Source organism: Plectropomus leopardus, chromosome 14 (assembly GCF_026936395.1).
Source record: "Plectropomus leopardus strain MGB_pleo_1.0 chromosome 14, ASM2693639v1, whole genome shotgun sequence".
NCBI lineage: Eukaryota > Metazoa > Chordata > Actinopteri > Perciformes > Serranidae > Plectropomus > Plectropomus leopardus.
Window position 1 is genome coordinate 11,880,170 of NC_142189.1, and position 23,640 is coordinate 11,903,809.

At 37.6% G+C, this 23,640-nt stretch overlaps 1 protein-coding gene across 1 annotated transcript in view; it reads right to left on the bottom strand.

Moving 5' to 3' along the window:
• acvr1l (activin A receptor, type 1 like) overlaps positions 1 to 23,340 on the bottom strand; it is a 37,755-nt gene extending 14,415 nt beyond the window's left edge. Inside the window, exons 1-9 of the mRNA XM_088087241.1 lie at positions 23,153 to 23,340; positions 21,950 to 22,033; positions 19,967 to 20,212; positions 19,641 to 19,852; positions 18,876 to 18,975; positions 17,123 to 17,269; positions 16,207 to 16,482; positions 15,387 to 15,584; positions 15,073 to 15,203 (exon numbers count right to left, since the gene is read on the bottom strand). Coding sequence (XP_087943367.1) covers positions 15,073 to 15,203; positions 15,387 to 15,584; positions 16,207 to 16,482; positions 17,123 to 17,269; positions 18,876 to 18,975; positions 19,641 to 19,852; positions 19,967 to 20,212; positions 21,950 to 22,022 — 1,383 coding nt within the window. The 5' untranslated portion in view covers positions 22,023 to 22,033; positions 23,153 to 23,340. The remainder of the gene's footprint in view (positions 1 to 15,072; positions 15,204 to 15,386; positions 15,585 to 16,206; positions 16,483 to 17,122; positions 17,270 to 18,875; positions 18,976 to 19,640; positions 19,853 to 19,966; positions 20,213 to 21,949; positions 22,034 to 23,152) is intronic.
• Between the last annotated feature and the right edge of the window lie 300 nt (positions 23,341 to 23,640).

Sequence of the window (23,640 nt, forward strand, 5' to 3'; positions counted from 1 at the left end):
GGCAAAAAATGTCAAAAATGACAGGTCCCAAAAACAGCTGAAAACACCTCAAAACAGCATAAAATAGTGTTCCAAAGTCATGCTATAGCATAGAATGTAGCAAAAACGTCCAAAAACACCTAAATATGGCATGTTGAAAAAATGACCGAAAAGGCAAGGCTATAGTATGGCAAAAATGTCAAAAATGACAGGTCCCCAAAACAGCTGAAAACACCTCAAAACAGCATAAAATAGTGTTCAAAGTCATGCTATAGCATAGAATGTTGCAAAAATGGCCAGAAACAACAACAAAATAATGCACCTTGAAAAAATGACCAAAAAGGCAAGGCTATAGTATGGCAAAAATGTCAAAAATGACAGATCCCAAAAACAGCTGAAAACACCTCAAAACAGCATAAAATAGCATGCAAAGACACGCCATAGCATAGAATTTAGCAAAACGTCAAAAACAACTAAATATGGCATGTTGAAAAAATGAACGAAAAAGGCAAGGCTATAGTATGGCAAAAATGTCAAAATATGACATGTCCCAAAAACAGCTGAAAACACCTCAAAACAGCATAAAATAGCGTTCAAAGTCATGCTATAGCATAGAATGTTGCAAAATGACCAAAACACCATAAATATGGCATGTTGAAAAAATGACTGAAAAGGCAAGGCTATAGTATGGCAAAAATGTCAAAATGACAGGTCCCAAAAACAGCTGAAAACACCTCAAAACAGCATAAAATAGCGTTCAAAGTCATGCTATAGCATAGAATGTTGCAAAAATGGCCAGAAACAACAAAATAATGCATGTTGAAAAAATGACCAAAAAGGCAAGGCTATATAGTATGGCAAAAAATGTCAAAATATGACATGTCCAAAAAACAGCTGAAAACAACTCAAAACAGCATAAAATAGCGTTCCAAAGTCATGCTATAGCATAGAATGTAGCAAAAACGTCCAAAAACAACTAAATATGGCATGTTGAAAAAATGACCAAAAAGGCAAGGCTATAGTATGGCAAAAAATGTCAAAATATGACATGTCCAAAAAACAGCTGAAAACAACTCAAAACAGCATAAAATAGCGTTCCAAAGTCATGCTATAGCATAGAATGTAGCAAAAAGCGTCCAAAAACAACTAAATATGGCATGTTGAAAAATGACGAAAAGGCAAGGCTATAGTATGGCAAAAATGTCAAAAATGACAGGTCCCAAAAACAGCTGAAAACACCTCAAAACAGCATAAAATAAGCGTTCCAAAGTCATGCTATAGCATAGAATGTAGCAAAAACGCCACAAAAAACCTAAATATGGCATGTTGAAAAAATGACCGAAAAGGCAAGGCTATAGTATGGCAAAAATGTCAAAAATGACAGGTCCCAAAAACAGCTGAAAACACCTCAAAACAGCATGAAATAAGCGTTCCAAAAGTCATGCTATAGCATAGAATGTTGCAAAAATGGCCAGAAACAACAAAATAATGCACCTCGAAAAAATGACCAAAAAGGCAAGGCTATAGTATGGCAAAAAATGTCAAAAATGACAGATCCCAAAAACAGTTGAAAACACCTCAAAACAGCATAAAATAGCATGCAAAGACACGCCATAGCATAGAATTTAGCAAAAACGTCCAAAAACAACTACATATGGCATGTTGAAAAAATGAACGAAAACGCAAGGCTATAGTATGGCAAAAATGTCAAAATATGACATGTCCCAAAAACAGCTGAAAACAACTCAAAACAGCATAAAATAGCGTTCCAAAGTCATGCTATAGCATAGAACATTGCAAAAATGTCCAAAAACACCAAAATATGGCATGTTGAAAAAATGAACAAAAAGGCAAGGCTATAGTATGGCAAAAATGTCAAAAATGACAGGTCCCAAATACAGCTGAAAACACCTCAAAACAGCATGAAATAGCGTTCCAAAGTCATGCTATAGCATAGAATGTTGCAAAAATGGCCAGAAACAACAAAATAATGCACCTCGAAAAAATGACCAAAAAGGCAAGGCTATAGTATGGCAAAAATGTCAAAATATGACATGTCCAAAAAACAGCTGAAAACACCTCAAAACAGCATAAAATAGCGTTCCAAAGTCATGCTATAGAATAGAATGTAGCAAAAACGTCCAAAAACGCTTAAATATGGCATGTTGAAAAAATGACCGAAAAAGCAAGGCTATAGTATGGCAAAAATGTCAAAAATGACAGATCCCAAAAACAGCTGAAAACACCTCAAAACAGCATGAAATAGCGTTCCAAAGTCATGCTATAGCATAGAATGTTGCAAAAACGGCCAGAAACACCAAAATAATGAACCTCAAAAAAATGACCGAAAAGGCAAGGCTATAGTATGGCAAAATATGTCAAAAATGACAGGTCCCAAAAACAGCTGAAAACCCCTCAGAACAGCATAAAATAGCGTTCCAAAGTCATGCTATAGCATAGAATGTTGCAAAAACGGCCAGAAACACCAAAATAATGCACCTCAAAAAAATGACCGAAAAGGCAAGGCTATAGTATGGCAAAATATGTCAAAAATGACAGGTCCCAAAAACAGCTGAAAACACCTCAAAACAGCATAAAATAGCGTGCAAAGACACGCCATAGCATAGAATTCAGCAAAAACGTCCAAAAACACCTAAATATGGCATGTTGAAAAAATGAACGAAAAGGCAAGGCTATAGTATGGCAAAAATGTCAAAATATGACATGTCCAAAAAACAGCTGAAAACAACTCAAAACAGCATAAAATAGTGTTCCAAAGTCATGCTATAGCATAGAATGTTGCAAAAATGGCCAGAAACAACAAAATAATGCACTTCGAAAAAATGACCAAAAAGGCAAGGCTATAGTATGGCAAAAAATGTCAAAAATGACAGATCCCAAAAACAGCTGAAAACACCTCAAAACAGCATAAAAAAGCATGCAAAGACACGCCATAGCATAGAATTTAGCAAAAACGTCCAAAAACAACTAAATATGGCATGTTGAAAAAATGAACGAAAAGGCAAGGCTATAGTATGACAAAAATGTCAAAATATGACATGTCCCAAAAACAGCTGAAAACAACTCAAAACAGCATAAAATAGCGTTCCAAAGTCATGCTATAGCATAGAACATTGCAAAAATGACCAAAAACACCTAAATATGGCATGTTGAAAAAATGAACGAAAAGGCAAGGCTATAGTATGGCAAAAATGTCAAAAATGACAGGTCCCAAATACAGCTGAAAACACCTCAAAACAGCATGAAATAGCGTTCCAAAGTCATGCTATAGCATAGAATGTTGCAAAAATGGCCAGAAACAACAAAATAATGCACCTCGAAAAAATGACCAAAAAGGCAAGGCTATAGTATGGCAAAAAATGTCAAAAATGACAGATCCCAAAAACAGCTGAAAACACCTCAAAACAGCATGAAATAGCGCTCCAAAGTCATGCTATAGCATAGAATGTTGCAAAAACGGCCAGAAACACCAAAATAATGCACCTCAAAAAAATGACCGAAAAGGCAAGGCTATAGTATGGCAAAATATGTCAAAAATGACAGGTCCCAAAAACAGCTGAAAACACCTCAAAACAGCATAAAATAGCGTGTAAAGACACGCCATAGCATAGAATTCAGCAAAAACGTCCAAAAACACCTAAATATGGCATGTTGAAAAAATGAACGAAAAGGCAAGGCTATAGTATGGCAAAAATGTCAAAATATGACATGTCCAAAAAACAGCTGAAAACAACTCAAAACAGCATAAAATAGCGTTCCAAAGTCATGCTATAGAATAGAATGTAGCAAAAACGTCCAAAAACACCTAAATATGGCATGTTGAAAAAATGACCGAAAAGGCAAGGCTATAGTATGGCAAAAAATGTCAAAAATGACAGGTCCCAAAAACAGCTGAAAACCCCTCAGAACAGCATAAAATAGCGTTCCAAAGTCATGCTATAGCATAGAATGTAGCAAAAACGTCCAAAAACACCTAAATATGGCATGTTGAAAAAATGACCGAAAAGGCAAGGCTATAGTATGGCAAAAATGTCAAAAATGACAGGTCCCCAAAACAGCTGAAAACACCTCAAAACAGCATTAAATAGTGTTCCAAAGTCATGCTATAGCATAGAATGTTGCAAAAATGGCCAGAAACAACAAAATAATGCACCTCGAAAAAATGACCAAAAAGGCAAGGCTATAGTATGGCAAAAAATGTCAAAAATGACAGATCCCAAAAACAGCTGAAAACACCTCAAAACAGCATAAAATAGCATGCAAAGACACGCCATAGCATAGAATTTAGCAAAAACGTCCAAAAACAACTAAATATGGCATGTTGAAAAAATGAACGAAAAGGCAAGGCTATAGTATGGCAAAAATGTCAAAATATGACAGGTCCCAAATACAGCTGAAAACACCTCAAAACAGCATGAAATAGCGTTCCAAAGTCATGCTATAGCATAGAATGTTGCAAAAATGGCCAGAAACAACAAAATAATGCACCTCGAAAAAATGACCAAAAAGGCAAGGCTATAGTATGGCAAAAAATGTCAAAAATGACAGATCCCAAAAACAGCTGAAAACACCTCAAAACAGCATGAAATAGCGCTCCAAAGTCATGCTATAGCATAGAATGTTGCAAAAACGGCCAGAAACACCAAAATAATGCACCTCAAAAAAATGACCGAAAAGGCAAGGCTATAGTATGGCAAAATATGTCAAAAATGACAGGTCCCAAAAACAGCTGAAAACACCTCAAAACAGCATAAAATAGCGTGTAAAGACACGCCATAGCATAGAATTCAGCAAAAACGTCCAAAAACACCTAAATATGGCATGTTGAAAAAATGAACGAAAAGGCAAGGCTATAGTATGGCAAAAATGTCAAAATATGACATGTCCAAAAAACAGCTGAAAACAACTCAAAACAGCATAAAATAGCGTTCCAAAGTCATGCTATAGAATAGAATGTAGCAAAAACGTCCAAAAACACCTAAATATGGCATGTTGAAAAAATGACCGAAAAGGCAAGGCTATAGTATGGCAAAAAATGTCAAAAATGACAGGTCCCAAAAACAGCTGAAAACCCCTCAGAACAGCATAAAATAGCGTTCCAAAGTCATGCTATAGCATAGAATGTAGCAAAACGATCCAAAAACACCTAAATATGGCATGTTGAAAAAATGACCGAAAAGGCAAGGCTATAGTATGGCAAAAATGTCAAAAATGACAGGTCCCCAAAACAGCTGAAAACACCTCAAAACAGCATTAAATAGTGTTCCAAAGTCATGCTATAGCATAGAATGTTGCAAAAATGGCCAGAAACAACAAAATAATGCACCTCGAAAAAATGACCAAAAAGGCAAGGCTATAGTATGGCAAAAAATGTCAAAAATGACAGATCCCAAAAACAGCTGAAAACACCTCAAAACAGCATAAAATAGCATGCAAAGACACGCCATAGCATAGAATTTAGCAAAAACGTCCAAAAACAACTAAATATGGCATGTTGAAAAAATGAACGAAAAGGCAAGGCTATAGTATGGCAAAAATGTCAAAATATGACAGGTCCCAAATACAGCTGAAAACACCTCAAAACAGCATGAAATAGCGTTCCAAAGTCATGCTATAGCATAGAATGTTGCAAAAATGGCCAGAAACAACAAAATAATGCACCTCGAAAAAATGACCAAAAAGGCAAGGCTATAGTATGGCAAAAAATGTCAAAAATGACAGATCCCAAAAACAGCTGAAAACACCTCAAAACAGCATGAAATAGCGCTCCAAAGTCATGCTATAGCATAGAATGTTGCAAAAACGGCCAGAAACACCAAAATAATGCACCTCAAAAAAATGACCGAAAAGGCAAGGCTATAGTATGGCAAAATATGTCAAAAATGACAGGTCCCAAAAACAGCTGAAAACACCTCAAAACAGCATAAAATAGCGTGTAAAGACACGCCATAGCATAGAATTCAGCAAAAACGTCCAAAAACACCTAAATATGGCATGTTGAAAAAATGAACGAAAAGGCAAGGCTATAGTATGGCAAAAATGTCAAAATATGACATGTCCGTAAAACAGCTCAAAACACCTCAAAACAGCATAAAATAGCGTTCCAAAGTCATGCTATAGAATAGAATGTAGCAAAAACGTCCAAAAACACCTAAATATGGCATGTTGAAAAAATGACCGAAAAGGCAAGGCTATAGTATGGCAAAAATGTCAAAAATGACAGATCCCAAAAACAGCTGAAAACACCTCAAAACAGCATGAAATAGCGTTCCAAAGTCATGCTATAGCATAGAATGTTGCAAAAACGGCCAGAAACACCAAAATAATGAACCTCAAAAAAATGACCGAAAAGGCAAGGCTATAGTATGGCAAAAAATGTCAAAAATGACAGGTCCCAAAAACAGCTGAAAACCCCTCAGAACAGCATAAAATAGCGTTCCAAAGTCATGCTATAGCATAGAATGTAGCAAAAACGTCCAAAAACACCTAAATATGGCATGTTGAAAAAATGACCGAAAAGGCAAGGCTATAGTATGGCAAAAATGTCAAAAATGACAGGTCCCCAAAACAGCTGAAAACACCTCAAAACAGCATTAAATAGTGTTCCAAAGTCATGCTATAGCATAGAATGTTGCAAAAATGGCCAGAAACAACAAAATAATGCACCTCGAAAAAATGACCAAAAAGGCAAGGCTATAGTATGGCAAAAAATGTCAAAAATGACAGATCCCAAAAACAGCTGAAAACACCTCAAAACAGCATAAAATAGCATGCAAAGACACGCCATAGCATAGAATTTAGCAAAAACGTCCAAAAACAACTAAATATGGCATGTTGAAAAAATGAACGAAAAGGCAAGGCTATAGTATGGCAAAAATGTCAAAATATGACATGTCCCAAAAACAGCTGAAAACAACTCAAAACAGCATAAAATAGCGTTCCAAAGTCATGCTATAGCATAGAACATTGCAAAAATGACCAAAAACACCATAATGATGCACGTCCAAAAAATGACTGAAAAGGCAAGGCTATAGTATGGCAAAAATGTCAAAAATGACAGGTCCCAAAAACAGCTGAAAACACCTCAAAACAGTATAAAATAGCGTTCCAAAGTCATGCTATAGCATAGAATGTTGCAAAAATGGCCAGAAACAACAAAATAATGCACCTCGAAAAAATGACCAAAAAGGCAAGGCTATAGTATGGCAAAAAATGTCAAAATATGACATGTCCCAAAAACAGCTGAAAACAACTCAAAACAGCATAAAATAGCGTTCCAAAGTCATGCTATAGCATAGAATGTAGCAAAAACGTCCAAAAACAACTAAATATGGCATGTTGAAAAAATGAACGAAAAGGCAAGGCTATAGTATGGCAAAAAATGTCAAAAATGACAGGTCCCAAAAACAGCTGAAAACCCCTCAAAACAGCATAAAATAGCGTTCCAAAGTCATGCTATAGCATAGAATGTAGCAAAAACGTCCAAAAACACCTAAATATGGCATGTTGAAAAAATGACTGAAAAGGCAAGGCTATAGTATGGCAAAAATGTCAAAAATGACAGGTCCCAAAAACAGCTGAAAACACCTCAAAACAGCATGAAATAGCGTTCCAAAGTCATGCTATAGCATAGAATGTTGCAAAAATGGCCAGAAACAACAAAATAATGCACCTCGAAAAAATGACCAAAAAGGCAAGGCTATAGTATGGCAAAAATGTCAAAAATGACAGGTCCCAAATACAGCTGAAAACACCTCAAAACAGCATGAAATAGCGTTCCAAAGTCATGCTATAGCATAGAATGTTGCAAAAATGGCCAGAAACAACAAAATAATGCACCTCGAAAAAATGACCAAAAAGGCAAGGCTATAGTATGGCAAAAATGTCAAAATATGACATGTCCAAAAAACAGCTGAAAACACCTCAAAACAGCATAAAATAGCGTTCCAAAGTCATGCTATAGAATAGAATGTAGCAAAAACGTCCAAAAACGCTTAAATATGGCATGTTGAAAAAATGACCGAAAAAGCAAGGCTATAGTATGGCAAAAATGACAGATCCCAAAAACAGCTGAAAACACCTCAAAACAGCATGAAATAGCGTTCCAAAGTCATGCTATAGCATAGAATGTTGCAAAAATGGCCAGAAACACCAAAATAATGAACCTCAAAAAAATGACCGAAAAGGCAAGGCTATAGTATGGCAAAAAATGTCAAAAATGACAGGTCCCAAAAACAGCTGAAAACCCCTCAGAACAGCATAAAATAGCGTTCCAAAGTCATGCTATAGCATAGAATGTAGCAAAAACGTCCAAAAACACCTAAATATGGCATGTTGAAAAAATGACCAAACAGGCAAGGCTATAGTATGGCAAAAAATGTCAAAAATGACAGGTCCCAAAAACTGCTGAATACATCTCAAAACAGCATTAAATAGCGTTCCAAGGTCATGCTATAGCATAGAACATTGCAAAAATGACCAAAAACACCATAATGATGCACGTCCAAAAAATGACTGAAAAGGCAAGGCTATAGTATGGCAAAAATGTCAAAAATGACATGTCCCAAAAACAGCTGAAAAAACCTGAAAACAGCATAAAATAGCGTGCCAAAGACACGCTATAGCATAGAATGTTGCAAAATGGCCAGAAACAACAAAATAATGCACCTCGAAAAAATGACCAAAAAGGCAAGGCTATAGTATGGCAAAAAATGTCAAAATATGACATGTCCCAAAAACAGCTGAAAACAACTCAAAACAGCATAAAATAGCGTTCCAAAGTCATGCTATAGCATAGAATGTAGCAAAAACGTCCAAAAACAACTAAATATGGCATGTTGAAAAAATGAACGAAAAGGCAAGGCTATAGTATGGCAAAAAATGTCAAAAATGACAGGTCCCAAAAACAGCTGAAAACCCCTCAAAACAGCAAAAAATAAGCGTTCCAAAGTCATGCTATAGCATAGAATGTAGCAAAAACGTCCAAAAACACCTAAATATGGCATGTTGAAAAAATGACTGAAAAGGCAAGGCTATAGTATGGCAAAAATGTCAAAAATGACAGGTCCCAAAAACAGCTGAAAACACCTCAAAACAGCATGAAATAGCGTTCCAAAGTCATGCTATAGCATAGAATGTTGCAAAAATGGCCAGAAACAACAAAATAATGCACCTCGAAAAAATGACCAAAAAGGCAAGGCTATAGTATGGCAAAATATGTCAAAAATGACAGGTCCCAAAAACAGCTGAAAACACCTCAAAACAGCATGAAATAGCGTTCCAAAGTCATGCTATAGCATAGAATGTTGCAAAAATGGCCAGAAACAACAAAATAATGCACCTCGAAAAAATGACCAAAAAGGCAAGGCTATAGTATGGCAAAAATGTCAAAATATGACATGTCCAAAAAACAGCTGAAAACACCTCAAAACAGCATAAAATAGCGTTCCAAAGTCATGCTATAGAATAGAATGTAGCAAAAACGTCCAAAAACGCTTAAATATGGCATGTTGAAAAAATGACCGAAAAAGCAAGGCTATAGTATGGCAAAAATGACAGATCCCAAAAACAGCTGAAAACACCTCAAAACAGCATGAAATAGCGTTCCAAAGTCATGCTATAGCATAGAATGTTGCAAAAACGGCCAGAAACACCAAAATAATGAACCTCAAAAAAATGACCGAAAAGGCAAGGCTATAGTATGGCAAAAAATGTCAAAAATGACAGGTCCCAAAAACAGCTGAAAACCCCTCAGAACAGCATAAAATAGCGTTCCAAAGTCATGCTATAGCATAGAATGTAGCAAAAACGTCCAAAAACACCTAAATATGGCATGTTGAAAAAATGACCGAAAAGGCAAGGCTATAGTATGGCAGAAAAGTCAAAAATGACAGGTCCCAAAAACAGCTGAAAACACCTCAAAACAGCATGAAATAGCGTTCCAAAGTCATGCTATAGCATAGAATGTTGCAAAAATGGCCAGAAACAACAAAATAATGCACCTCGAAAAAATGACCAAAAAGGCAAGGCTATAGTATGGCAAAAAATGTCAAAATATGACATGTCCCAAAAACAGCTGAAAACAACTCAAAACAGCATAAAATAGCGTTCCAAAGTCATGCTATAGCATAGAACATTGCAAAAATGACCAAAAACACCATAATGATGCACGTCCAAAAAATGACTGAAAAGGCAAGGCTATAGTATGGCAAAAATGTCAAAAATGACAGGTCCCAAAAACAGCTGAAAACACCTCAAAACAGTATAAAATAGCGTTCCAAAGTCATGCTATAGCATAGAATGTTGCAAAAATGGCCAGAAACAACAAAATAATGCACCTCGAAAAAATGACCAAAAAGGCAAGGCTATAGTATGGCAAAAAATGTCAAAAATGACAGATCCCAAAAACAGCTGAAAACACCTCAAAACAGCATAAAATAGCATGCAAAGACACGCCATAGCATAGAATTTAGCAAAAACGTCCAAAAACAACTACATATGGCATGTTGAAAAAATGAACGAAAAGGCAAGGCTATAGTATGGCAAAAATGTCAAAATATGACATGTCCCAAAAACAGCTGAAAACACCTCAAAAAAGCATGAAATAGCGTTCCAAAGTCATGCTATAGCATAGAATGTTGCAAAAACGTCCAGAAACAACAAAATAATGAACCTCAAAAAAATGACCGAAAAGGCAAGGCTATAGTATGGCAAAAATGTCAAAATATGACATGTCCCAAAAACAGCTGAAAACACCTCAAAACAGCATAAAATAGCGTTCCAAAGTCATGCTATAGCATAGAACATTGCAAAAATGACCAAAAACACCATAATGATGCATGTCCAAAAAATGACTGAAAAGGCAAGGCTATAGTATGGCAAAAATGTCAAAAATGACAGGTCCCAAAAACAGCTGAAAACACCTCAAAACAGCATGAAATAGCGTTCCAAAGTCATGCTATAGCATAGAATGTTGCAAAAATGGCCAGAAACAACAAAATAATGCACCTTGAAAAAACGTCCAAAAACAACTACATATGGCATGTTGAAAAATGAACGAAAACGCAAGGCTATAGTATGGCAAAAATGTCAAAATATGACATGTCCCAAAAACAAGGCTATAGCATGGCAAAAAATGTCAAAATATGACAGGTCCCAAAAACAGCTGAAAACACCTCAAAACAGCATAAAATAGCGTGCCAGGACACGCCATAGCACAGAATTTAGCAAAAACGTCCAAAAACGCTTAAATATGGCATGTTGAAAAAATGACCGAAAAGGCAAGGCTATAGCATGGCAAAAATGTCAAAAATGACAGGTCCCAAAAACAGCTGAAAACACCTCAAAACAGTATAAAATAGCGTGCAAAGACACGCCATAGCATAGAATTTAGCAAAAACGTCCAAAAACACCTAAATATGGCATGTTGAAAAAAATGAACGAAAAGGCAAGGCTATAGTACGGCAAAAATGTCAAAATATGACATGTCCCAAAAACAGCTGAAAACACCTCAAAACAGTATAAAATAGCATGCAAAGACATGCCATAGCATAGAATTTAGCAAAAACGTCCAAAAACAACTAAATATGGCATGTTGAAAAAATGAACGAAAAGGCAAGGCTATAGTAAGGCAAAAATGTCAAAAGTGACAGGTCCGAAAAACAGCTGAAAACACCTTAAAGCAGCAGAAAATAGCGTTCCAAAGTCATGCTATAGCACAGAATGTTGCAAAAACGTCCAAAAACACGTAAATATGGCATGTTGAAAAAATGAATGAAAAGGCAAGGCTATAGTAAGGCAAAAAATGTCAAAAGTGACATGTCCCAAAAACTGCTGAATACAACCCAAAACAGCATAAAATAGCCTTCCAAAGTCATGCTATAGCATAGAACGCCGAGAAAACAGCCAAAAACACCATAATGATGCACGTCCAAAAAAATGACCAAAAAGGCAAGGCTATAGTATGGCAAAAAATGTCAAAAATGACAGGTCCCAAAAACAGCTGAAAACACCTCAAAACAGTATAAAATAGCATGCAAAGACATGCCATAGCATAGAATTTAGCAAAAACGTCCAAAAACACGTAAATATGGCATGTTGAAAAAATGAACGAAAAGGCAAGGCTATAGTATGGCAAAAATGTCAAAAGTGACAGGTCCGAAAAACAGCTGAAAACACCTTAAAGCAGCAGAAAATAGCGTTCCAAAGTCATGCTATAGCACAGAATGTTGCAAAAACGTCCAAAAACACGTAAATATGGCATGTTGAAAAAATGAATGAAAAGGCAAGGCTATAGTATGGCAAAAATGTCAAAATATGACATGTCCCAAAAACAGCTGAAAACACCTCAAAACAGCATAAAATAGCGTTCCAAAGTCATGCTATAGTATAGAACGCAGAGAAAACAGCCAAAAACACCATAATGATGCACGTCCAAAAAATGACTGAAAAGGCAAGGCTATAGTATGGCAAAAAATGTCAAAAATGACATGTCCAACACCATGGCAAAAATGTAAAAAATGACAGGTCCCAAAAACAGCTGAAAACACCTCAAAACAGCATGAAATAGCGTTCCAAAGTCATGCTATAGCATAGAATGTTGCAAAAATGGCCAGAAACAACAAAATAATGCACCTCGAAAAAATGACCAAAAAGGCAAGGCTATAGTATGGCAAAAAATGTCAAAAATGACAGATCCCAAAAACAGCTGAAAACACCTCAAAACAGCATAAAATAGCATGCAAAGACACGCCATAGCATAGAATTTAGCAAAAACGTCCAAAAACAACTAAATATAGAATGTTGAAATAATGAACGAAAAGGCAAGGCTATAGTATGGCAAAAATGTCAAAATATGACATGTCCCAAAAACAGCTGAAAACACCTCAAAACAGCATAAAATAGCGTTCCAAAGTCATGCTATAGCATAGAACGCCGAGAAAACAGCCAAAAACACCATAATGATGCACGTCCAAAAAATGACCAAAAAGGCAAGGCTATAATATGGCAGAAATGTCAAAATATGACAGGTCCGAAAAACAGTTGAAAACACCTCAAAACAGCATAAAATAGCGTTCTAAAGTCATGCTATAGCATAGAACGCCGCGAAAACAGCCAAAAACACCATAATGATGCACGTCCAAAAAATGACCGAAAAGGCAAGGCTATAGTATGGCAAAAAATGTCAAAAGTGACATGTCCCAAAAACAGCTGAAGACACCTCAAAACAGCATAAATAGCGTTCCAAAGTCATGCTATAGCATAGAATTATGCAAAAACGGCTAGAAACACCAAAATAATGCACCTCGAAAAAATGACCAAAAAGGCAAGGCTATAGTAAGGCAAAAAATGTCAAAAGTGGCATGTCCCAAAAACTGCTGAATACAACTCAAAACAGCATAAAATAGCGTTCCAAAGCCATGCTATAGTCCAGAATTTTGCAAAAACGTCCAAAAAAACCTAAATGTGGCATGTTGAAAAAATGAACGAAAAGGCAAGGCTATAGTATGGCAAAAATGTGAGGTTCAAAAAACTGCTGAAAACACCTCAAAACGGCATAAAATAGCGTGCAAAGACACGCCATAGCATAGAATTTTGCAAAAACGTCGAAAAACACATATATATGGCATGTTGAAAAAATGAACGAAAAGGCAAGGCTATAGTATGGCAAAAATGTCAAAATATGACATGTCCGAAAAACAACTGAAAACACCTCAAAACAGCATAAGATAGCGTTCCAAAGTCATGCTATAGCATAAAACGCTGCGAAAACAGCCAAAAACACCATAATGATGCACGTCCAAAAAAATGACCAAAAAGGCAAGGCTATAGTATGGCAAAAATGTCAAAATATGACATGTCCGTAAAACAGCTCAAAACACCTCAAAACAGCATAGAATAGCGTTCCAAAGTCATGCTATGGCATAAAACGCTGCGAAAACAGCCAAAAACACCATAATGATGCATGTCCAAAAAATGACCGAAAAGGCAAGGCTATAGTATGGCAAAAAATGTCAAAAGTGACATGTCCCAAAAACTTTTGAATACAACTCAAAACAGCATAAAATAGCGTTCCAAAGTCTGTCAAAAAAATAGCCCAAAAAATGTCCAAAAAAGGATGAAACAACATTGTATAACATGATGAGGCACGTCATAGTAAACAATGAAAAAACAGCCAAAATAACATAGCCTGTTGTCAAAAATGGCCCAAAAAATTTATTAAATAAATAAATAAGTCATACTATAGTTTTGCGAAAAAAAAGAAAAAAATTATAATAATAATACTAAAATAAAACAATAATAATAATTTAAAAAAAGTTACCAAAAAGTCATAGTATTGCAAGGCATGAAAAAAGTAACAAAAAAAATGTCAGTAGAGTTTTTCTTTTTTTTTTCTTTTGTTTAAGTTATACTTCAATATGGTATGAAAATTTCTGGCATCAAAGAGTTATAGTAAAGCATGAAAAAAAATATTTAAAAGTCGTGGTATTGCATGGCATAAAAAAAATATCACAGTACATTCTATCACAAAAACAGTTAAAGTAAACTATTGCTGAAATGAAGTCATGGTATTGTTTGCCGTCAAAAAGTCATAGCATAACATAGCACGAAAAGGTATAAGTATATTATAGCATAAAAATGTCATGCTATAGTATCGTAAAAAAAGAAAAAGTCGAAGCACAATCAGGCGTTTGTAGATCTGTTGTATAAAAGCAATCTCACACTCGAGGTGGTGTGTTGTTCTGTATATCATGCTGTGCTTTTTTGTGGCTATTTTTTCATGCTTAATAAAACTTTTTAAAGACATCTTTATTCCCGTGTACTGTTGTTTGGTATATACAGTAGAGGCTGCTGATGGCGTAATGAGTGCTCTCATTACCTAGGTGAAGATTTCCGCCCTTCTCCTTCTGACTACATTTTGAAAGGGCACTACTTTTTGGAGGGTAGTGACACTTTTGGAGAATTGGGATTCAGCCTATGATTTTAGGGTTATTATGAAACACAAGTGAGAACCATGAATAGTCGTGTCTTCAACCGGAATAAATACAGTACATGTCAAAGACTAATACTTACAGGATCGGAAAACCAACGATTAGGAATGAAAGGCCTCTGCTGCTCCACACACACCACCTTTCTCATGTCTTCAAAGCTGGGGTCATTTGGCACCTGATCGTAGAATGGAGGCTTGTACTCCTCAACAATACCTGGAAGACCAAATTGAGATGAAAGAAATTAGCAACTGGAGGATGAACTTGTGGTAAATTAGGTCTCCCTCCTCGGCAGGGCTTGAAGCCAATCTGAATATATGTACAAATCAATAAAAAAAATTATAAGTGGTTATTTACTATGTCACAGTCCTAAAAATTCACTAAATGGATCCCGCTCACCATTGCTGTATGTGCGCCTTGCTATCTCCCACAGCACCAGCCCAAAGGCCCAGATGTCCACTCTCTTATAGGCATCAAAGCAGTCTGTCTGAATGGTCTCGTCCAGCACCTCGGGTGCCATGTAACGCTTGGTGCCAACCTTGGGATTGTTGCCCACATCCAGCAGGTTGTCCGCCTGGGAGTGGGTCACAGCCAGCCCTGCAACGTGCAGTTACACACAGTATTTTAGCAGGACCTAAAAAAAACACTGGTTTCTAAACACTGAATACTGAGTAAACTGTATTAGATATGGAGAGAGGGTAGGATCTTTTAAATGTATACTTCTTCCTACTCCTTCTTGGATGTGTAAATTTGTAATTTTGTTTATGTATGTTGCCATATTTAGTTTGTAATATGTTGAATTTATTTTTATGACTTTTAGTCTCTTTGTCTCGTTTGAAATAAATCTGCTGTCAACATCTTTGTCTAATGACCATAATGTACATTAATCTGAATTGGTACGTTTACAAAACAATGTTTGCTTACAAGAAACCTGAAACACCAAATCCCTCTATGATCTAATCCGTTCCTAATTTTGATGTCATCTGTGTAAATTGTCTGTTTACATCTGATTAATAATGTCATACAAATAAACCTTCAAAAAGGAAAAAAATTGCAAATATATTGTCCTGTTAATGCTACTAAAAGATCACGCATAATTGGTTTATCGGAGGCATAAAGCACCGCATAAATGGACAATAACATTAAGGGCCTGAAGACTCAAATATAAAAGAATAATAGCAGTAGCTTATGAAAGTAAAATAACGGACAATGGACTGACCCAGGTCTGCGATGCAGCAGCGGAGCTCCTTTGTGACCAGAATATTTTTGCTCTTCAGGTCCCGGTGTGCAATTGCCGGTTTGCCCTCAGTGCCGAAGATCTCTGTGTGCAGATGCACCAGGCCGCAGGCTATCGACGCTGCCATCGCCAAGCCCTCCGATGTCTCCACAGCAACTCGCTGCAAGTAGTCATAAAGCGAGCCGTTCTCATGGTAATGGGTGATGAGCCACAGCTGAGTGCTGGAGTTGCGAGAAGTCATGTCTGATGCCATGAAACCTAGAAGGAGGGACGGTGGAAGCAACAAGAAGAACAAGACAGATAAGAATAAAGTAAGATCAGCAAACTGTGTCATTTCTATGAATGTTTGGTTGTTTTTATGCTGGATTTAACTTTATTATACTGCACAGGTGTTTATTTTGTCAACTCTATGCGTAACTGCTTTGAAACATAAAGGTGTGGGAGAGTAACTTATTTTTTAACCTGGAGCTTATTTGTCCATGTTTTTGCATCAAAGTGACTAAACGACACAATTTTTAAGATCAGTCTAGCATTAAGCAAGACAGCTGCAGCCGCAGCAGCAGCAAAAAAGCTGCAATGTAACCTTAAATGGCAACTGCACACCATCAGTGTAAGTCATTTTTAAGTGCTTGTTTTTTTCCACTGACAGGCTTAGATTGTTATTGACCTCTGTAGGGATGCTTTTATCAAGTCAGACCCTTAGAATTTAAAAACTTACTTTTAAGACATAACCCAACTTGTTAACAATGCTAAAAGCATCGTCTTTGATAGGAATGAATGCAGTGGAGACGATGGGGAAATCATCTTTTACATGAGAAACAAGTGTTTTCTCAACCGTTTCCCCGTTTGCACCAACTCGTCAAACAAGATCCAACATTTCTGTGTGTGACAGACTCACCTAGTATGTTCTCATGTCTTAGCAGCACAGTGTTGTAGATCTCTGTCTCTCTGAACCAGGACTTCTCATCTCTCGAGGAGAAGATTTTCACAGCCACGTTCTCCCCCTGCCACTGGCCCCGCCACACCTCTCCATACCTTCCTTTGCCTGGAAAGGACAGATGAGAAAAAGAAGTAATCCAGACATGCTGTCTGCATACATACCTTGAAAAGTGTTTTTAGGGCACTGCCGGATCATTTTATGGCTACATTAAGACCTCAGCTGACAGAGCTGATCTGATGTTTCCAGATCAACACCACAAACCCACATTTTTCCAATTCCAAACTGGTACAAACTGTACTGTGTGGTACAGAACAGGATCTCCAGGTATGTGACCTACATATTTCCATCTAGACGCTCAAGCTGAAATTTGCCAGAGTTGCCATGATATTAAGTGAACCTTTCATCACCAACCTGAGACAAGTGTTATGATCTCATACAACAATGCAAAGAATGGAGCGACACAGAAACACATGACTTGTGTTTTGACAGTTGCTTTGAACAAGTCAAAAATGAAGTGTGACCTCTTCTGCTGTTGCCCTCACATCATCCGTCTGACATTGCTGTCAGATCTCTATCTTAATATGGGCTACATGCTAGAATAACTATTTGCAGTCATCCAAAACACTGATATCAATTGCAAACTGAGCTGATGCAAGACTTACTTATACTGATGATGACAATAAGCTGTCAGTGCAAGAAAGGTAATCTGTATTGTAAGCTGCCTGTGGATTTTTGTGTAAATCATTTTGTTTTATATGTTAAATAAATATAATGCAGGTTTTGGCATGAATCAACTTCATTAGCCTCTAATACAGTTGGTCCATTGATAAAATTAGTGTCTCAATCAAAGAGACATGAATCCAGCCATGAATCTGGTGGCCAAAAATTGGAAAAGCACTAGTGTGTCCCAAAACATTTCCATTAGGAGAAAGGTGCTGCAGCTTCAGAAATGATGCCAATTCAAAAACAAGTATAAAAATCAAAAACAAATGTAACGGAAACATCCTGCAAATAAAAATCAAGTGCTGTAGTTTGCCAAAACAAACACATTAACAAAAAATGCTGCAAATACAGAATTGATGCAAAGTCAAAGCTGCATATTCAGCCAACACAATGGAGGTTCTCCAGGCCTCTACGGGGAGTGCTGAGTCAAAAATCCTGGCTGTTACACTCAGTGTTCCCCCTGGAGGCCTTGAGAACTTCCATTGTGTTGACTGAATATGCAGCATTTTTCTGAAACATTCATTTTTGGGGTGTGTGTTTTTGATTTTGCATCTTGTCGCTATTTGCACCATATTTGCTGTTAATGTATTTAATTTAGCTTTATGCAGTACAATTTTTCATTTACAGCATGCTTTCCTTGGTGTAATGTGTTAGCATGCGTTTTCTCAGGGTTCTCCAGCTTCCTTACACATGCAGATTAGGTTAACTGGTGACTTTAACTTGCCCATAGGTGTTAATGTGAGCATGAACGGCTGTCTGTCTCTGTGCGTCAGCCCTATAATAATTTGGCGACCTGTCCAGGGTGTAGCCTGTCTCAGCCTAATGTCAGCTGGGAAGGGCTATAGCCTCCCACAACCTGAATAGGATGCGCAATTACGGATAGTGAATGAAAGGATAATTTCTGAAGCTGCAGCACATTTCTCCTGATGGAAATGTCCTGGACCGTTGTGGCCCCGTTGCCCTTGTCTGCCACCGCAGTTATACTTACCTACACACTCCATTAGGCTTATCTGCCTGGCCACAGTTCTCTGAACGAGGAAGGGAAGACCAGAACCACTGCCTGATGTACATGAGTGGTCCAACAGGTCCTAAAGACAGACAGATATCAGATTAGCTGCATATGACATAATATTTAGAAGAAGCAAATGCACATCACATAAAGGTCCAAGGCTACTGAAATTCAGCACTGACAAAGATTTGACTGGGATGGAAACACTGCCTATTTACAGAAAAATTGTGATTTGGAGTCAGTGTGCAGGCGTCCAAACATCTGAGGCCTAATTAAGGCAAAGACAGAAAGAAGCAAACACTATAATGTTGGGGCTAAATCAGGGTTCCTGCAGCTTTGACTAATTAGATGGCTTTTTTACTACTTGTGAATGCCAATTAAAATAGAATAATATGACAGAGTTTTCCACTGGGGAAAAAAATATAAAGGACCTTTTGTTCTCTCAAATCTGAATAAATTGGACCAGTGCACCTCGAAATTATATTAGACTTTTCAAAAGTGAATGTGAAATACAAAAAGAAATATTTAACTCAGAACCATTTAAGACCATACATTTAAATCAACGGTGACTTGAAGATAACCTTAAAAAAATGACTTGTAACTGAAGCCTGATGTACGTAAATAAGAGTTTTTCAAAAAAATTATTTCTGGGATGGGAAAATTCTTTGTTAATACATCCACATACTGTTAAAGCTGGAAGAGAAATCTCCGTTCATTGTTTGATCAAAACTCTCTTTTTCTCACCGCTAAAGTGCTGTCTCCCACATTGGAGGTGATGAGGCCGTCTATGGCTCCCTGCTCGGTGTCAAACTCCTGCAGCCTCTGCAGACGGCCGTGATGGAGCCTCCTGCAGGCCAAAACTGACACTACAGACAGCAGAACCAGAACCACCACTGGACCGAGCACAAAGAGAGCTAAGGTCTCCACACGGTAGCGAACAGGCTCACCTTCTGGGGCTGTAAAGAAATAGAAAATTAGATAGTTACATGTCTTTCTTGAGATTACCTAACAGCTAGAGAAGAAGATTCACTTTCTTCCTTAAATTAAGTATGGTACAATTTAATGTCAACCTGTTGGGAGCAGAGACATCAGCGAGCTCCTGGTGGTGTTGCCGTTGCACATGTCCTGTGAGCAGCAGAAAATGGCGTGGTGGAAGGACGGAGCCGTGGAGCAATGCAAACGGATTTGATCCGGCCCCATCAGGCAGCCATGGTCAAACCCCAACCCGCTGCTGCCAACTTGGACCGAGGAGAAGCACCGGGTACCGTGGCACTGGCCCTGGGGGCATTTTGGGCACAGACACACCAACTGTCCATCTGTGGAGGAGATGATTTGAGTTTTGCACACACTCATGCTGTGTCACAGAGCATTGAAACACATACACACTATTGACTTATTTTTCTCATGTGTAGAAAAAATGGTCTGTTTATACAAGGTATAAATAAATATAACGAACTGTCTCATAAAGAATAGTTACAGTGAGGAACCTTATGTGAAGTAGCGTAGTGTAACAGATGAGAAATTGAAAATGAGGATTTTTTTGTTATATTGTCCTGTGTATGAAGGGCCATCGGGACCACATTTTTAGAAAAATGAACTAAATTAATTTTTTTAGATGACCACAAAAAAATCTGAGTTGTGTTTCAGAAGGGGAATTTTTTTTGTGGCAGACTTTGTTTGCTGAGTATTTTGTTTGGGGTATGAGCAGTAAGATAACATGTATTCTGGATGGAGCACTGCAACAATATTGTATCATCTTATGCAAACCCATGAGGTTTGGGCTCATGTTTGTGTGCATGACACAAAATAAAATCTTTAAATTTAAAGGCAGCACAGTCAACACAAAGACTTCTGTCTCACCAACTTTCTCACTCAAGCTAGCAGGCTGTCCATCTGTCAAAACATAACTGTGACAGAAAAGCAGCAATGGGAACTCTGGTCACCCTCTAGCAGTTGTCACCATGAGAGTGGGACAACTACTGCATCCAAAATTGAGTCATAAATAAACAGGACCACATAACAGGACCACATAACACATCCAGCCTTAATCTTATTTTTTTCCTGTTCTCATCTGACTCTATATCCACGATTACTCAGAAAAGTTATCCAGAAAACTCAGTTAACCTGTTATTTGGAACAGGCCCTATGGTAATATGTCTAGCCAATAAGAACTGAGGGAAACAAAATAAAAGCAGGAAACATAACATTTATTTGTCTGGCAGTTTCTTTTCTCCAAAGCAACCACAACAATGAGGTATAATCCCAGCCAGAGTAGATGCTCAACACCCTGTTCCACCTGATCCAAATTTCACAACATGCAGGTGCATGAAGTAATAGCAGTGCATGGCAAATGACAATATTTTTTGAAAAAGAGCATATTAGGTGATAAATCACTCTCAGAAGAAGTGTCTTCAAACAGTTTCTGTATGCAGAGAACCATTCTGCTGTTTAAGCAGAAACCTATTAACTTTTAGATGTGTAAACTCAATTTTGGCATTTAATTAGTATCGTCAGTTGTTGTGTTTCGGTGTAAACATGTGTAGTTTATTGTAGATTATTTACGGGAAACTGTGATGTTTTTTCAACCTTTCATGTCCAAAGTGCTGCAGTGTAACATTGCTAAATGGTTACATGGCAAGAAAAATGCCACCAAGTCTGAAATCACATTTAAAGCAGTAGTTCCAGTTTTTGAAGTGGAGTGTTACGAGGTACCTTTCCACAGTCATTGTCATTGTCATTGTCTATTACCTACAGCACATCCCCCAACCACAACGTGCTTAGCTTCTGTTCAGGTGTGTCAACTGTCACCTGCAGTATGTCATACACTGACTATGGAAGTACTTCATACAATCACATCATCATTTAAGCATGAGTTTAGTTTTGAACTCTATGTATTTCTACCATAAAGATAAGTAAAGGCTGCGTTTTCACTGAAACTAAGCAGCTGCCGGCCATGTATGCTGCACAGGAGCGTTTGAGCGCACAGCAGGAACAGACAACACATATGATCACAGTTTGAAAACAGCAAAACATAAGAGAATTGTGCACAGTACCTGAGCCCTCAGCTGATGTCTGCAGGGCCTGCAGCAAGAGCAGCAGAAGGACGTGGACACTGCAACGACCCATGTTTCAGTGCACTGACAGAGGGAGGAAAGAGGAGCCAGACAGAGTTCACATGAGTACACTGATGCAAAGAGGATAATTACATTTACCTCCTCTATGTTTTCTGATCATCACTGCCAAGACATCAGACGGAAAGGAAGCAACAACTTACAATGGATGTATGCTAATAGTGCCCTGTCTGTCTGTGTTTGTCAAAGCTTTATTTAAAATGCACGACACTGAACCGGGGTTGGAAATTAGCACCAGCCACCAGCCAAATGCTACTGGCCTATATTTAGCATTTTGCCAATTATCTGCATCAGCATTTTAATTGTAACGGTCATCGATAAAATTAGTTCAATAAAAAGTGCAAAGAAAGTGTCAGCATTGGAGGAACTTTTACTTTGTAAACCTCAGGAAGATATTTATATTTCTTCATTTTTTATTTTAATTTTTACTTGACTTTTAAAAAACAAATAGTGTGTGGGAACTTGCTGTATATAATATTGAAAGATCCAGTTTTGATTTAACATTTGCTAAAAGCATTTAAACAACGTTTCGTGTTAGAGTTTGTAATATCCCAAATTCTAAATATTGACAAAAATGTTTTCATTTTCACTGTAAATGCATACTGATTTCAAATACTTATCACTCTCATTATCAACTAATAATCGGTATTGTATCAGCTCTGAACTAAACAATATTGGTCGACCCCTAATCACGTGTATTATCCCTGTCATGATATAATTATGATGGCTCATAAGTTAACATTTACTCTACTTTCCTCTACAAGCTTACAATTACTGAAGCACCGGTAACAACTAGCACAATAATACCTTTTCTGCTAGCAGCCAACACCTCACATTTCAATGTCACAGCCTCTTGGTTTGACGAAATGTGTGCGACCGAGAAAAGCTATCAGCGATTTCCCTTTGTAAACCTTACTGACTCCGGGCCTGGTTGTTTGCTGTAGCTAAGAGGCCATTAACGAGCGGTTTTATTGGCCGTCCTCAGGCGCCTCAGAGGCGCCAGTCAGACAGACGGCTGCCCGGTGCTGCCGTTAGCCTGCGAGCTAACGCGGCTCCAGCACACAAAGCGCAGCCTGTCAGCGGCGCGAGGACTCTCAAAACACAGCGATAAAAATATCCACCTACCTGGCACACACGAAATACGGCCTCTAACTCATCCTGTGGTGTTCGCGTCTCCAATAGTAGGTTAAAATAGTCGTATTTGGGTGATTTGCGGTGTGAGAAACACAGAGTAGGACCACAGCCCAGCACACCCACTAGCTGCCTTCCCTTCAGCCACACATGATGTCACCAAAACATTACCGCACAGCATTGTGGGGCAGAGGAGTCCTCCAACAGGTTGTAGAAAAAATTAACAACAGGGATTTATTTTTATATGTCATCTTTATATGAGTTTTTTTTTTTAGAGCGAAACATTGATGGGTTTTTGTTTTTTTTCCTGTGGTAAATTAAATTTTATTACTCACTGAAAAGGGACTGTTCTTTATTTATCAGAAGAGGCGAGTGGCTGTGTGTATATGTACATATATACACATATATACATATATACACACACACACACACACACACACACACACATATACATACACACACGCACACACACACACACATAT